A 16,101-nucleotide genomic window follows, 5' to 3' on the forward strand; every position below is an offset into this window, starting at 1 on the left:
TACAGTTATGTGCTCAAATGAACCTTCAGTGCTTATCACATACACAATGTGACATGGCAAAGTAGAGTGAGGATCAGCCTTAATCAACCATAATAGGTGATAAAAAATGAGCTTAGCCACTGTTACAAAACACGACCCCCTTCTTAGTTTCCGATCCTCCTCTGTATTCTAACCTAGTGCAACCTCATAAGCAATTACAAGCATATTATGCAGGGATAACAAGAAAACAAGAGACTGGGAATCTAAGAGCAGCAAGAAACATATAAACCCTGTGTATTTTGTTTTGGCTAATTGAGATGGGTGCCTTTGAATGGCACAATACAGGTGGAAAGGACTGAACCTACCAAAAATAATGACAATAAAATGTAAAATAGAGTGTTCAGAATTTCAATAGACCACCACAGTGATCCATTAGGTACAGTAGATATACACTGCGAATAATGCATCACAGACAAAGCTAAGCCCCATGAGGGCAGCTGCGTCTGGTGGTTTTAATACGGTTAAGAAATGCACCGAGCGCCTAAGAGATGTCACACACATTCGTCAGTGCAACTGCGGGAATCAAGCAGACATGTTCGATTGCAGCCAGGTTGGTTATTGGTCCCAGCAGGGATCATGAGACACATCTTAACATGCATCCAGGGATTTGGGGATATAATACCTTGCTTTGTTATAGTCAGTACAGGATGCATGCGATCAGTGTGTGGTTACAGAACGTTATCAGACTATGAAAGATGGGATAAAGACGTGGCCAGCAGACTGCAATCCTGTCAGCAACCTTTCAGGCAAGGAAAGTGTGCGAACATGCACATATGAGTGCACGTGTGTGTATGTGTGCATACTTGTCTATTACAAATGTGTGTGGTAATTTGTTTGTGTGTGTGTGTGTGTGTGTGTGTGTGTGTGAGCCTTTGTTCGGCTGAGCTGTGCTGAGCTGTACTCTGTGTATTGGGCAAATTCAAAGCAATCTGCCACCTCTCCCAAAACTAGCCAAGCGCTGACTGTAACACAAAGGACGGCGCAGAACACCTGCTGAGATGATGGAGATGGCTAGCAGCCAAGACGACATATGGGTCTCATTCTGGCCCTAATGAAGACAACCTGACATAAATATCGGACAAAACGGACCACTCTGGAGACCTGCGTGGTCCCACTGCAGTGCTCCTGACATTGACGTAAACATTTGATCATCCTTGGAGTGATGAGGCGGGAGAGAGGAGAGCAGAAGCGTGGAGAGAAAGCAGAGTTGGGGATGCAATACGATACATTTAATGCATAATAATTCAGCTTCCCAAAAGCATAAACATCTCAGTCTTCTTTGAAGCCGACAGGTAACAGAGCACATCATCCACAGTTGCAGGATGAAATGATTTTTGCTGCTGTAAACAAGTGCTAGCTCAGCCCTCGCAAAGTGTATCAAGTGTCAGAACACGTCAGTGTTAAGAGAAAAGCTTCTTGGAACTTCATTATCCTTAAGCTTTAAGCTTGCACTTAAAAAAAAAGACAAACATCCATCTAGCAAGAAAACAGGTGATTAAATAAAATCAGTTTTGTGCACGTTCAAAAGCAGCACCTGGAAGTGGCTATATGCTTTTGATTTGATTATTCCTCCACAGAGCAGAGAGTGGAAGGATCTTGTGCCAAACTTCTTCCAGTTGTACCGACTGTTTTGTTCTTTGCCCTAAACAGACCGTCTGCATTGTTTGGTTTTTTTTTTTTGGAACAACTGGCAAAACAAACAAAAAAAGTAGCACTGATACCACTTTCTTTGTCCTTGTTGTGATCCATGTGGAGGCCTGCAGCCAGTCAGGGAGGGTAACTGTTAATATAACTGCCTGACAAGGAAGCTCTGGCTGTTTAGAGAGATAATGGCCTGGACCACAGACACAATAATAGCCTCCCTCTGTGAAGAAATGTTGTACTGCCAGTTCACATCCTTCCATGTTGCCTATTTATAGTACACCATAATTAATACGCTGTAATTGAAGCATATAAGCAGAGCTGAAACGTACAGGGTGCAGCACAGAGTCCAAGTGCTCTTACAGGAGAACAGTTAAGCAAAGATGTGAAATGATACTCGTCACAGCTGTCAAATCAAATATCAACGGACATTTCTTTCCCTCTTTTTTTTCCAATTCTGCGGTGACACCGTGTGCTAATCTCCAGCCTCGAGTGATACATTATAAATGCTGAACAGAATATGCAAAACAGTGCAGCGCATTTCTGTCATCATTTCACACAGACAAAGGCACTTTTCTACAGTATATGACAGAAAGGATTAATAATCATCTATTACTGTCAAATTTCATCAGCTTCCTGTTTCATAAAGGCATCGAATCAGGCCGATGACATCTTGGGATCCATGTTTCGCTGCAGAAGTCATAATTCCTGGGAGGTTCAAACCATCCAATTTAGCGCACTCATATAATCACGCCGGCTGTAATCCGTTCATTAGGGAAACAATCTCAAAGTCTTTTTTGATAATTAATGACGTTTAAATGATGATGTGATGTACTGTATATGTGGCAGAACTCTTCCCTATAGCATGTTAATGATCCACAGCATTCTGCTAATCAGTCAATTAATCACCATCTTATGAATTTAATCTCTTACTTAGGCCCTGTTCTACATAATGGGTTTTAAACATTGAAATCCATGCTTGGATTACAAATGAGACTCATTGTGGTGTCATGCTCCTCTTAAACTGGGCTTCCACTGACAACCTGGGATTTGAGATGTTATTAGATGTAACATGTTATTTTGCTTTGCAAAGACAATGCACAATGCATCCAGTGAAATTCTTGAAGGGAGTTGTTAAAGCTGGGTTTTTTCTGTATATTAATTCAATTCCATTTCAAATTCATATATTTTATTGGCTGGAATGTCAAGTGCACAATATTTCCAGTGTTAAGGATAATAATGAGATGAGAAAAAAAATATTTCAGTAAAATAAATAGTGTTTGTGTGCGTGTGTGTGTGTGTGTGTGTGTGTGTGTGTGTGTGCGTGTGTGTGCGTGTGTGTGTGCGTGCGTTCCATATGTTTGATTGACTAAGTCAAGATGATTATTTGTCACATTCAGCGATGCTGTTTTAATGATGTGTCTCTCAGTTTATGACATGCAGTCACATATTGTGCAGCTAAATACGCTGCACGTCGCTCTGCTAATAAAATCTGTTGCTTTTCACTGTCGTCTGGCTCTGTGAAATTTGGGATTAACAAATCGAACTTCTTAAAATATCTTTGATATTATATTTGTCACATTTTAAGAAGAAGTGTGTCTCTGTCTGTACTGCACCTGTCGTGCAGTGACCACAGACACTTTCCTCTGTTGATGGCCAGGACTTCTTGTGTCGTCCTTCTCTGTGCTCAGACTGTGGTCACTCAGTCTGTCTCTGCTTAGTATGTCTGACAGCGAAGAGATACTCTGCCAATTTATATTCATGGTTTAGGCGCCAAATAGCAATTAAGTTTGTTTTGAGTTTTGGTTTGATTCTTACAATGTTCCAGATAGGCATCTTTTGTTAATTAAATAATTTGGTTTTCTCTGATTAGTGTTGGAAAACAGTGCCGGGAGGTTGAACAGTACTGGGTGTTGTTTGATCAGAAAGTCTGAGGACTAGCTGGCAGAGGGGACACTTTTGGGGGTTCAGTTCTTGGGTTTGTAGCGCCTGAAATCTCAATGTGTCTTGGGGGCTCAATTTAAGATTTAGCCAAAACCAAGTGTAAGCAAGTGTTGTTTTATTAATGTTAATAATCAATGGGTAATCTCCTAATTCTGCTGTGCATGCATTGGTAGGTGTTTTAATTTGGACCTACACACATCCTATGGATGTACATACAGTTCATGTTCTTCAGGGGTGGTATTTTCTGATGAAAAATAACCTCTCCATAATCTCTGAACCCCATTCAAGCCCATTTTGCTGTGGTGATTTTACACAGTACTGCTGAAAACAAACTCATGTTTATTTATCGCATACTTAAATTTGTCATATCAAGAGCTCACTTAGTCAAAATAGGAGTGAAATATAAATGTTTGACTTAGAAAAGTAAGCATAGTGGTGGAATAATTTCTAATGCATGTCTGGATTGGCCTAAAATGAAGCAAATCAATATCACTAAAAGGTTTGCAATTGTTTTGCTTAAAAGTTCAGTAAATGGCAAGAGCACACATTTAAGCTTTGGCCTTCAGTTGTTGTTAAAAACAGTATTGATGACAAAGGTAAGGTTGTGACATTCCCTGTTTTGCTAATGTTTTTTGCGACCTCTGAACCACCTTTTACTGAGGCACCCGTTATAAAATTAATTGATGGCTCTATCAATGGTTAGTAAATCGTTTGCTAATGCTTTATAGATCAGTTACAGCCATTAATAAGAACAACTTCTGGGTTATCAGATTGTAAAAACTCACTTTGGCTGGTTGCTTCCCGGAAAAGGCTACAAACAATATGACCAAAGAGCCGTTTATCAACAATATACTAAGGTTTATAGCTGCAGGGTTTTTAGAAAGTGAGAAAGCCATGAGAATTTATTAATGGATCACATAACATTTATAACTTTATTATTAACAACCCAAGATTTGATCTTATTACTGGCACTGATCTATGAAGCATTGGTAAAGAATTTATAAACCATTGATAAAGCCATTAGTAGCCTAATCTTTGTTGATACATGTATTAAAGATCAATATTGAATTTTTAGCCACGTTAGCAGTGTGGCTCTACAAATGCTTATGTCGATCTGTCAGTCTGTTGGTTGCTCAATCCACCACTTAATAATGTCACAACAAATATTAGATGGATTGCCATGAAATTTTGTACAAACATTTGTGTTCCTCAGAAGATGAATCCCACTGGGTCTCATGGTTTCCTGGCTTTTTCTCTAGCACCACCATGAGTTAGATCATTTGTGTTTTTTGAGTGAAATATCCCAGTTATCGGGTGGGTTGCAGATAAAGGTGACATTAACCCTAACCCCATTCATGGTCCCCTCAGGATGAATTGTAATCACTTCACAGATCCTCTTCATTGTTCTTTAAGGACCAGCATCAGGTCAAAACTTGTCCAATACTTGCATGGTGAAGTGAACTATTTTGTGATGTCTACATTAGACATTAGTATCATGGTCATTTGCTTACTTTATCTATACAAGCACTGGCAGGGCTTCCTGAATGATACAGTCATATCTTGACTTGAGATGTACCTCAGCTGACAGAAACACTAATGTGATTTATTCGTGTTCTGCCTGAAGGATCCAGTGACAGGAGGAGCAGACAGAAAACGAACAGAACGACAGATAAATTCTAGTTTCTGCGGAAGCTAACCAAACTTGAACTGAGGGCAACGTTTCTGCTCAATTAACACATTTCATTTCCCTTTTTCTTTCTTCGGATTTGTTTTCTCTCCATGCTAATATTTAGACATGCTGTTATTTGTTACACGGTGGGCTCCTGCTGGAAAGTTAAGCTCTCGGCATCTGCACAGGGTTTTTTTTTTTTTCCCTTTAATAAAATGATGTAAACATCCAACAGGACCGCTGATGATAGCCCCTCTCTGACCCAACCTGTCACACGCCTCAACACACACATCAGGTGGAATGAAAAAGAGGTCAAAACTGAATCTTCATTCTGCGAAAATAGGCTGTAATTGCAGACTGCATGATGAAGCCTGAACTGAGGAAAATAAAATGTGGACAAGCTTATCATTATCAATACACAGTTCCGACAAATTTGAGACACTGAGCACGCAAGAAGGAGACACATGATAGTTGAAATGTAGCTTTGTTTTCTGTGCTGCAGATGCAACGCAAGAAAACTTTAGCAGTGTCCTATAATCCTTCAGTAAATCATGATTTCCTTGTTTCAGTTGGAAACTACACCAAACCAACTCACAATACCTGCAGGAAATGAACCCATTGCCATCATTTTTCTCATTTACCCTGGCTTAAGAAGAAAATGTAGTGCCAAGTAATGCAAGAAAAAAAAGAGAGGTGCTGAGCCCTTTGCTACTATATGAGACTTTAAAATTGGTTTCTGCAATTTCTTGTAATAAATCCTCTATTAATTCAACTCCTCAAATTAAACTAGTGGTTATTCTGGCCCCAAATATGTTGAATACAATAACATTATCATCTGAGCATATTAAGCATGCATCCAGATGTCTTGAGGCGCTTCACATACAATGGAGAGGTAATGACATCCTGAAGCAGTCTTATTGTAACATGTGCAATACGTTCTATCCTATCTACAGTGAAATAGGCTGTTTGAGCCAAGCTCACACATTACTTGTCTCCTCATATGTGGAGGACTGCAATGAAAACTGTGTTATATGGCCCAGTAGTGCTGACAGGTTTCTTTCTCCTTCTCCTCTGCCCTCCCCCTCTTCTCTTCTTTATTTCTCCTTCCTCTAGGCTGTGGAGAGGCCAGCACGTGGCAAGAGGAGGGAGAAAGGATGGATCTTCAGACCTGTGTAAGAGCCTCCCCCCGGGGAAGCCGTCGTTGGACGCAAGGCCTCATGGGCCAGTGACCTGCTGTCTCTGTGATTTATGGCGACTGGAGGCCTCTGGCCACTGCAGACTCCTCTCCTCTCTCTCCTTCGTTTCCCTTCACACACACTGCAGGACTGCAAGGAGCCACACACACTGCACCACCATCTACAGGAGTACCCAAAGAGGAATTCCTGGCACATGCTGAGCAGCAACACAGGCTTACACACGCATACATCCGCAAGCCACACTGTTGCTTCCTACACTGTCTCATCCAAGACTAAACACCTCCATAAACATTTCCACACTGCAGCACCGTGTCCCGCAATCCCATCACATGTCCATTAGACCAAACCCACTCTGAGAGTATTCTCCATTTGACTGTGTGTGGATTACTATCAGTCATGGTGTGTCAGCTGTAGAGCCCTCAGTGTAGCTGCTGCTCAGGGGCAGAGCTGGATCAATGGAAGTGCGCTGAGTAACGAGGTGATGTTCCTGTTTTCACATGGTCTGAGAGCAATCAGCAGCCAGCATCTCTGCGCTGACTCCACACACAGCTCTGCTTCTACGCTACAATAACCGTCCTCCTCAATGGACTATTAGTGTGTGACTTATAGTATCATTTTAATATAAGATACACTGTTGCTGGACTTTTGCTCCTGTGCACACCAGAGCTGTCAGACCACCTTAAATACCCTTTTTCCTCCAACCATAAAGGTTTGGAGCGGACACAGCACTGCGTTTACCTTCTGGACCATTTTATTTTTACTTTTGAAAGCTGTGGAGAGAGAGTGAGAGCCAGCAGGTGCCCTCGCCATGGTGTTGCCGCCCCCAGACAAACGCCATGTGTGCCTGACCACCATCGTCATCATGACCAGTATGGCCTTCATGGACGCCTACCTGGTGGAGCAGAACCAGGGTCCCAGAAAGATCGGTGTGTGTATTATAGTGCTGGTAGGGGACGTATGCTTCCTCATAGTGCTGCGATATGTGGCAGTGTGGGTCGGTGCCGAGGTGCGCACCGCCCGCCGAGGATACGCCATGATCCTGTGGTTTCTGTACATCTTTGTTCTGGAGATCAAACTCTATTTTGTCTTCCAGAATTGCAAAGCTGACAGGAAAAGTCTGGAGACAGTGGCACGGAAGGCTTTGACGTTATTATTATCCGTGTGTGTACCAGGTTTGTACCTGGTTCTAGTGGCTCTGGATAGCATGGAATATGTAAGAACTTTCCGAAAGAAGGAGGACATGAGGAGCCGTCTGTTCTGGGTGGCTCTGGACCTGTTGGACCTGCTAGATATCCAAGCTAACCTGTGGGAGCCCCAGCGGACAGGCCTGCCCATCTGGGCCGAGGGCCTCATGTTCTTCTACTGCTACATCCTGCTGCTCATCCTGCCCTGCGTGTCGCTCAGTGAAATCAGCATGCAGGGAGAGCACATGTCGCCCCAGAAGATGATGCTGTACCCGGTCCTGAGTCTGGTCACCATAAACGTGGTCACCATCCTTATACGTGGTGTAAACATGGTGTTGTTTCAGGACAGCCGTGTTTCTACCATCTTTGTCGGCAAGAACGTGGTGGCCATCGCCACCAAGGCGTCCACCTTCCTGGAGTACCGCAGACAGGTGAAGGAGTTCCCCCACCCACAGAACGCCATGGCGCTAGAGCTGCAGCAGAACTCTGTCAGCCACACGCAGCCGCTGCCCAATGCCACCAGTTTGCCACATGAACCTTCGCCAGCGCAGGACGTCATCGACACATGACCGCCAGCGCTGGACTCGGCACCATTAGAAACTGACTGCTTTTTATGAAATTCTCCAGGAGGGAAGGTAGATAGAGAAATCAGCTGCATGACAGGATGATATTCTGCTCTTGTCAAGCCCACATGAACAACTGTGAAACCATAAAAGAGATTTTCAGCATCACCTGCCTGTCAGAACATACTGTAAACCTACACTTGACTGAGTGCAGCGAGCAGACTTTAAAATGAAGTCAAGCGTTTTTATCGTGCTATTGTGTTTTTAATTGTTTCAAATGTTTTAAAAGTTCAGACTTTATTAAGAGACAATCTCCACAGTGTGCAGCCCAGTGACATTATGTTCTGTAAAATGGACAGTTGGTCTAGCCCCCCCACNCTGGAGTACCGCAGACAGGTGAAGGAGTTCCCCCACCCACAGAACGCCATGGCGCTAGAGCTGCAGCAGAACTCTGTCAGCCACACGCAGCCGCTGCCCAATGCCACCAGTTTGCCACATGAACCTTCGCCAGCGCAGGACGTCATCGACACATGACCGCCAGCGCTGGACTCGGCACCATTAGAAACTGACTGCTTTTTATGAAATTCTCCAGGAGGGAAGGTAGATAGAGAAATCAGCTGCATGACAGGATGATATTCTGCTCTTGTCAAGCCCACATGAACAACTGTGAAACCATAAAAGAGATTTTCAGCATCACCTGCCTGTCAGAACATACTGTAAACCTACACTTGACTGAGTGCAGCGAGCAGACTTTAAAATGAAGTCAAGCGTTTTTATCGTGCTATTGTGTTTTTAATTGTTTCAAATGTTTTAAAAGTTCAGACTTTATTAAGAGACAATCTCCACAGTGTGCAGCCCAGTCCCCCCACCCCCCGGTGAGTATCTTGTATTTTTTTTAAAGGTCACTTTTTCAACAGTGCATCTGTGGCATTTCCTTTGAATTCCAGCACCAAAGGACATACCACTCAATGTGAAGCACTGATGGAGAGGAGGAGCAGAGAGTGACAAGGGTCAGTCAAGAGGGGCTATCTGTGCTGTGCTAGAGCAAGGCTGGTGGCAGACGAATGCTTTTCCTTGTGTGTTGGTTCTGCTGAGAAAGATGCTCGGTGGAAGTTGCTGCCTCGGTCAGTGTGACGCTTTACGACCAAAGGTCTGATTAAAGCACCGGAGCTCAGCACTAAAGCATCCACTGCAGGCATTCAAGCGTGTGTTTTACTCTGTGTGTGTGTGTGTGTGTGTGTGTGTGTGTGTGTGTGTGTGTGTGTGTGTGTGTGTCTATGTGCACGCACACTAGTCTATAGAGTATGTATGCCGGAAAGCGTGTGTGTTCGCCACAGGAGGCTTCGGTTATTTCAAACCGTTTTGGAAGAGATGTGAGTGTCCATGTGTGTCATGAATTGCAAATGAGACAAAATATGTAGTGATGTCAGAAAAAAAAAAAAACAAGATGATGGGGGAAAGATACTTTTTGTTTCTTGTACTGTACATTCCTCTAAAACTAGCTCAAGCCTTGAAGTCAAAGAATGCAGAGATCCAGCGAACGCCTCACTGAAGAATTGACAAAAGAAAAAAGATAAATACAATAACATACAAACAAAAATACTTTTTCTGATGTTATTCAGTTAAGTATTATTATTATTATTATTACTACTATTATTATTATTATCATTATTATTATTATTATGTACATTCTTTACTTGTTGGAGGCCAATGATGTTTTAATAAAAGTATAAATAAAAGAATAATGACAACAGCATGGTTTCTTCTTTGATATTGATTATGATTGATCAAAATATTATTTCTAGCTAAATTCTGAAGTATTAAGTGCTCCTGTTGTGCTTGACAGCAACAACTAAATGACAGCAACATAGCAGCAAAGTCATTTGTGTTATGTTTTGCATGGAAGAATCCACACAGCACATCAGGCTGAGCAGCCTGGACTCCAGCATTAATTTTCTACCCCTCAGGCTACCACATTTGGGGAAAGCAAGCAATAGATTTATCTTTAAAATGCGATAAAAATGTATGAACCTTTTCTCAAGTTGTGTCTCTCTCCTCCTCCCAGTTCTCATTATCACCTCCCCACTTGCTTTTTTGTTCTGTTAACACTAATCTTCTCTGCACCGGCCCGGTATCGGTTATTAAATACAGCTTTTACAGCTGATGAATCGCCTTCATGTTTCCACAGGGAAAATTATTAACTGACCCGAGTGTTGTGGTGGGAGGTGGAGAGGTCAGGCACGGGAGGAAAGTCACTTTACTGTTGTGAGGTTAACTAAGGTTAACTGCTGATCTCAGCTCACAAAGACACACTCTCAGACCCTGAATGGCCCCACTCCATTAACAATAGCTGTCAGCGGCAGAGTGACAAAGAGACTGGATGATTACTTAAAGTGGTGACAGTTTCCTTTTACCTTACATGAACATAATGTACAGTCTTTTTTCAGAGATCATACTGTTTTCATTCATGATTCTCAAAATAGTAGTGCAGAGCTGTCATTATTTGAACCACTAGAGCTAAATCAGACTGACCCGCCTGCAAAGACCAGAACAAACATTCAGTCATCATTGGGATTTAAGCTTTTATTAATTAAAGCTGTCATCAGTTGCAGGGGTAAAATTACACTAAGGGGAAAGATGTAAGTTGGTTTGCCTACTGCACTGCCAACTGTCCTCAGCAAAGCAAAGACAGCCATTGCAACAGCTTAATTATAATCTATATAATATATTTTAGTTAGTATTAAGTTACAGTATATTATGGCTGCTTACTAACTCGGGAAGTTTTTTTTTTGCAAAATAGGCAAAAGTTTCACCACGGCAACAAACTAAATATACACACAGAAGTGCTAATTTCCTTCCCTGTGCCCATTACATTGATGCTTCAAGCTCATCAAACTGCGTGAGCAGGATCAGTTTGGGGCTTACAGTATCTGCTCAAGCTGCCAGTCTCTTCCCTTGGAATCTCCTCTGTAGAAACATATTGATCGTTCTTGCTGGTGGAGTATTAAACATTTCTGAGGCGTAGCTCTCCGGGCACATCTAGTTCATTCTGGTTGTCTGTTTTCAGTTCAGCTCCTGTCTTACAGTAACTCTCCTGTGTAAGGCCTAATAACTGACATGTGAAATTAATAATAATAATTAATAATTTTAAAAAATGACTAACTGTAGAGTAGTTTTCCAAATTTTTGTGGGGATCTCCTACTGTTGAATTCATGCTCATATTTGTAAACAGCTTCATGACTAAGGCTTCCTGCAGTTGTTTATTTGGTGTGTTGTGCATATTTCATTTTAGTTGATTTATTCATTTAGACATTGTCATTACTGGATGCTCAACAGCTGAGACTGACAGAAGATAATATGAGAGAGAGAGAGAGAGAGAGAGAGAGAGAGAGAGAGAGGGAGAGGGAGAGAGAGAGAGCATTAACCCCAGATAATTCCTGGATTCCAGTAATTCAGGAAAATCAAAATCAATAACTTCATACTCTGCAACCAAGATGGCAACAGCAGCAATGCTTTTAGGTAAGCATCACACAAAATATCAACATGCTATGCTGCACACATCGGCTATTACACACTGGTTTTGGCAGCTGTATTCAGTTTTATGTGCCACATAATGGTAAAAACTGGTAAAAAAAAAACATGGTGGTAAAATGTTTACAGAGCAATGCAGGTACTTCCGAGAGTGAGTATGGACCATAGTGGCACATCCTGCCCAGATTTCCCACCAAGTTTTACCACTAAAGATATTTGATCACACATATGCTCACCTGCACAACACGTGTCCAGTGGGATGCTGGGATTGACAGGAGGCTGAAGCTCTGACAGCGCCAAGTCCACTGTAAAGTAAAGTAGAGTAGAGTTAAAGTTAATGTTGTGCATCAGCATTCAGAGAAATCTCAAGTTGGAAGATAACATCAAAGAGGTTTGTATACCCACATTAGTTAACTGTTGCTGTGATTGCTTACATTCTGTTATAGTTACAGCATCCGCTTTAGCTGCTTTATAGGGTTGCGCGTTGCGCCTCATGCTGTGCACTGCCTCATGCAAACTATGCCCTCTCCTAATTATCCATCATAGTTAACAGACTTTCCTGGTTCAACTTTGACCTACACTTACCATTAGTGCACTCGTACAGTTTTCCCATGCAGTGAGGCATTAGCTTATTACGAACACTGTGGCTGCACTCACTTTTGGCTTTACCTCCTGATGGTTTAGATCATTAGGCTTGAATTCTGCCTTGATACAATGTGCATTCAACAACAAGTTTTTTACCCTGTCAAGAGAGAAGTAATGTTGCTGTATTTTCCACATTTCCACACAGCAGTTCCTTTGGCAAAAAGTAAAGATCAAAACTATAAAAACAGAGCAATTTCAATAGGGTCCTAACACCCTCCAGTGCGCTCGGGCCCTAATAAACCTGAACTGTCCTTTAAATATGATAAATTTTCTTGGTCAGACTCAAACCCAGGACGTCACTGTTGCATCATTACATTATATACAGCAGGGCACCAGGGTGCAATCAGTTTCTGTTAATTGTTTTTTTTACTGTGCCTAGGTTGCATTACACTGTTTACTGTCAATCATCCATCCATCCATCCACAAGAAGATATAACTCTCCCCCGATAAATAATCCCTCAAAATCTTGTCACCTCACATATTTTATTGTCACATGCAGGTCTCTATATTTAGAGCATCCTTGTTAGCGGGGACAGCAGTTAATCTAGGTTTGACTCCGCGCAACATAAACAAGTAGATTATAAAAAAAAAATCTAATTACACACTTCATGCACTGCAAAATGATTTGTTGAATATAAATATGAAATAACTCTAAATGTTGAAATGACACCGGTTTTATCTTTTAACACTAAAAGTCCCAAAGACACAGCAATGTGAGGTGACAAACTGTCTGAAAATTTGGCAACTAGCAGATGAAGCACTGGTTGGCTCTCTGCTGCAACTCATATTATATTAAATCTCTTATGCTGTCTAAACTAGACTCTAGACTCAGCAAAATTATTTTTTTCAAAGCATGGGAATTGAGAACCAGGTTCAACATTTAATTAAAAATATCCTCATGTATAAGTCATTGGTGCTACTGAGAAACTTTTTGTGTCTGTGACTGACCAAATCTTTGCTGTGGTCTGGATCACACCTCATTGTTAGGCTTACAGCAGCATAATGTCACTACTGTTTGAATAAATCTTGTCAGCGCAAGTGGTTGAAGGGGAAAATGTAAATGGCAAACTTGGGAGTAGAATAAATTACCTGTGGCTGCCTCTGCACCAGATCACCTTTTCGAGACCCACCAAGCGAGGGATTCATCCATAAATCACCAGGCCTGCGCATCAGGAATGAAATTGTGCTCTCTCCATTTATAATAAGTCAGTAAAAGCACTTTTTCTCTCTCTGCTTGTGATTTACTGTGTATCCATGACTTCCTGAAGCACTTAGTCTCAGCTAAATTAAATCAGAACCAGTTGGATGAATGTGGTGTTTTCCGGTATTACATACTCTCTCTTGACCACCTTTGCATTTGCTGACTTGAAGGAGTTTGTCCACTCAGTTGCTTCAGTAGTTGCTTCCTACTTGTTAATAAATGTCTTCGTTCTCACGCCGTAATCACTTTGCTGACTACATAACCCTTCAACTATACTACCCACTGCACACCGTAATCTATATGGAAATCGCTCTCTGGCTGTGCCTCTATCATAAAACTGCAGTGTATTTACTGTCTACTGTATATAGGGACTTGTTTAATCACCTAATGATGCTAAAAGTTAGTGAGACAATTAGTGGAGTTTTACTGCAGACCAAAATCGAGAAGATACCCCCATCAAACAGGAAGTACAATGTATAACGTTGCCATGGAGACGGTGAGTTACCTGGCTCGAACTTGAGACCTGTTCACATTAGCCTATGTTTGAATTATTGACATTAAAAGTAAGCAGAATTAGCTATTAGGAATTCCCGTTCGCAATGTTGCCATGGATGTGCAGACACCTGTCACTGGTTTACTTTGATACTGAAGAGAATTTAAAAACGTGATGATTCTCAAGCAAGTTCTGGAGTCACAAGGAGCGTCTCGTTTTCTGTGAGTACCAGCATTACTCACACATTATTCACGCATCCCTCTTACTTTAAAGCTATAGTAGAGGCAAAATAATCACTCAAAATGAAGAGCTTTCAAACCTCACAGATTTAATAATGGATTCTTCTTGTACCTGGCCTACTGAAGAATAACAAGAACAACTCTGCTAATGGGTTCCCCAGTGTTAAGTACATGAAGTTTGGCGACGTTATGTTATTCCCATTATACTGCAGCTTCAACCATTTCAACCTCAGCAGCGGTCTAATCAGCAACAGTAACTGAAAACACCTGTGCGGCAGTGACAGCAGGTAACTTCCCATAAAACCACGAGTGCTGGTTTCAATTTTTTGTGTAGACTGAACAAACGAGTTACACCATGTTAAGTGCTAAGCTTCAGAAGTACTGGTGGGTGCTGTGATAAACCCAGTGTACACGACCTTCTCAGGTGAAAACACCAGTCAAACAAAATGAGCTATACTGGCGGGTGAACATGGTGGAGCATTTATCAGCTAAAGAGCCAGATATTTCCCCCAGGCTTAGAAAACAGAAGAGAGCTGAAAGAAGAGTGAATCTTGAACTTACATTTGGCACGACTCAAAATGAATGCTAATGTTGCTCCATGGCTGTTTGATGTGTACATTTATAACCATTTGCTATAGCGAAATGCTACACCGTCGTACTCGATGTTGGTTTATCAACGTTTACAGGTTATTACGGTGGCCCCTAGTGGCCAAAAAAGTAATGAGTGCGGATTAAAACCGGAAGCGCAATGCATACACAAAAGAAAAATATATATAAATTAAGAAAACTCATAATTAAGACTTACTAAATAATAAATAGCTAAGGTATGGAGACGCTTCAGAACTTGCTTGAGGATAATTAAGTTTTTAAGATTTCTTGAGTGTCAGAGATTCATTGATAGGTAAGTCAGTACATCTAAAGTTACATAGCAAAAAGTAAAAGCTAACTCTGCGTACTTAATTTTTCAGATTTTAAACAAATATAGGGGGAAAATGGGGCCTACTTTGTACCCCACAGTAACTGTGAATCCATGGCAACATTCTACTTCCTGTTCCATATAAAAGTTAAGACCTTTCGAAAGTAACCTGTTTCATATTGATGGTTATGCTCATATTCAATATATTAAAGAGGACAGGGTATATACACAACATTCTGGCCTTTGGAATAAACTCTGAGAGTTCAAATCAACCCAATTTGAGTGTGAGACCACCAAATGCACTCTTGTGGATTAGTTAGATTAGTTAAACCACTAATCCCATGTAGAGTAGACTAAAATAGATCTCTCACCCTGAGTTTTTAATATGAACTCTTTCATAGTGTTAACAGTCAACACTTAATGTCAAATATGTTACATTTAACACTTATGGAGTTAATATTTCAAAACAATAAAAAGGTCCTAGATGAAAATGACTACAAAAAAAACACCATTGTGATTATCTGTCTTACATTTGTAAAATAAATAAATACTTGTGCAACAAGTTAGGCTTAACTGTGCCAACATGTTACAGCAGACATACAATCACCTTTCAAACAAACTGCTATGGGGGAAACAACATTTGCAAAGTGTTAAAATGGAAATTACAAATATATTTTAGCCAAAACTGTAAAAAAAAATTACTGTCAATAACACATTCCTATGTATTGTATAAATTCTAAGGAAAATGCAGTATGAAAGAGTGTGAACATCATATAAACAACCTTGTTCGCAGTACACATGTCTCAGATTACAGAGAATAACTTCTCTGTAATGCATGCT

The 16,101-nt window shown here is 41.1% G+C and overlaps 1 protein-coding gene across 1 annotated transcript; it reads left to right on the plus strand.

The window, feature by feature from the left end:
* Positions 1-7,297: 7,297 nt before the first annotated feature.
* tmem121 (transmembrane protein 121) lies at positions 7,298-8,242 on the plus strand. Its single transcript, XM_022737942.1, has one exon. The coding sequence runs from the start codon at positions 7,298-7,300 to the stop codon at positions 8,240-8,242; it is 945 nt and encodes a 314-aa protein (XP_022593663.1).
* The last annotated feature ends 7,859 nt before the right edge of the window (positions 8,243-16,101 follow it).

This window comes from Seriola dumerili, unplaced genomic scaffold (assembly GCF_002260705.1).
Source record: "Seriola dumerili isolate Sdu_G_001 unplaced genomic scaffold, Sdu_1.0 BDQW01000025.1, whole genome shotgun sequence".
In the NCBI taxonomy this organism is placed as follows: Eukaryota; Metazoa; Chordata; class Actinopteri; order Carangiformes; family Carangidae; genus Seriola; species Seriola dumerili.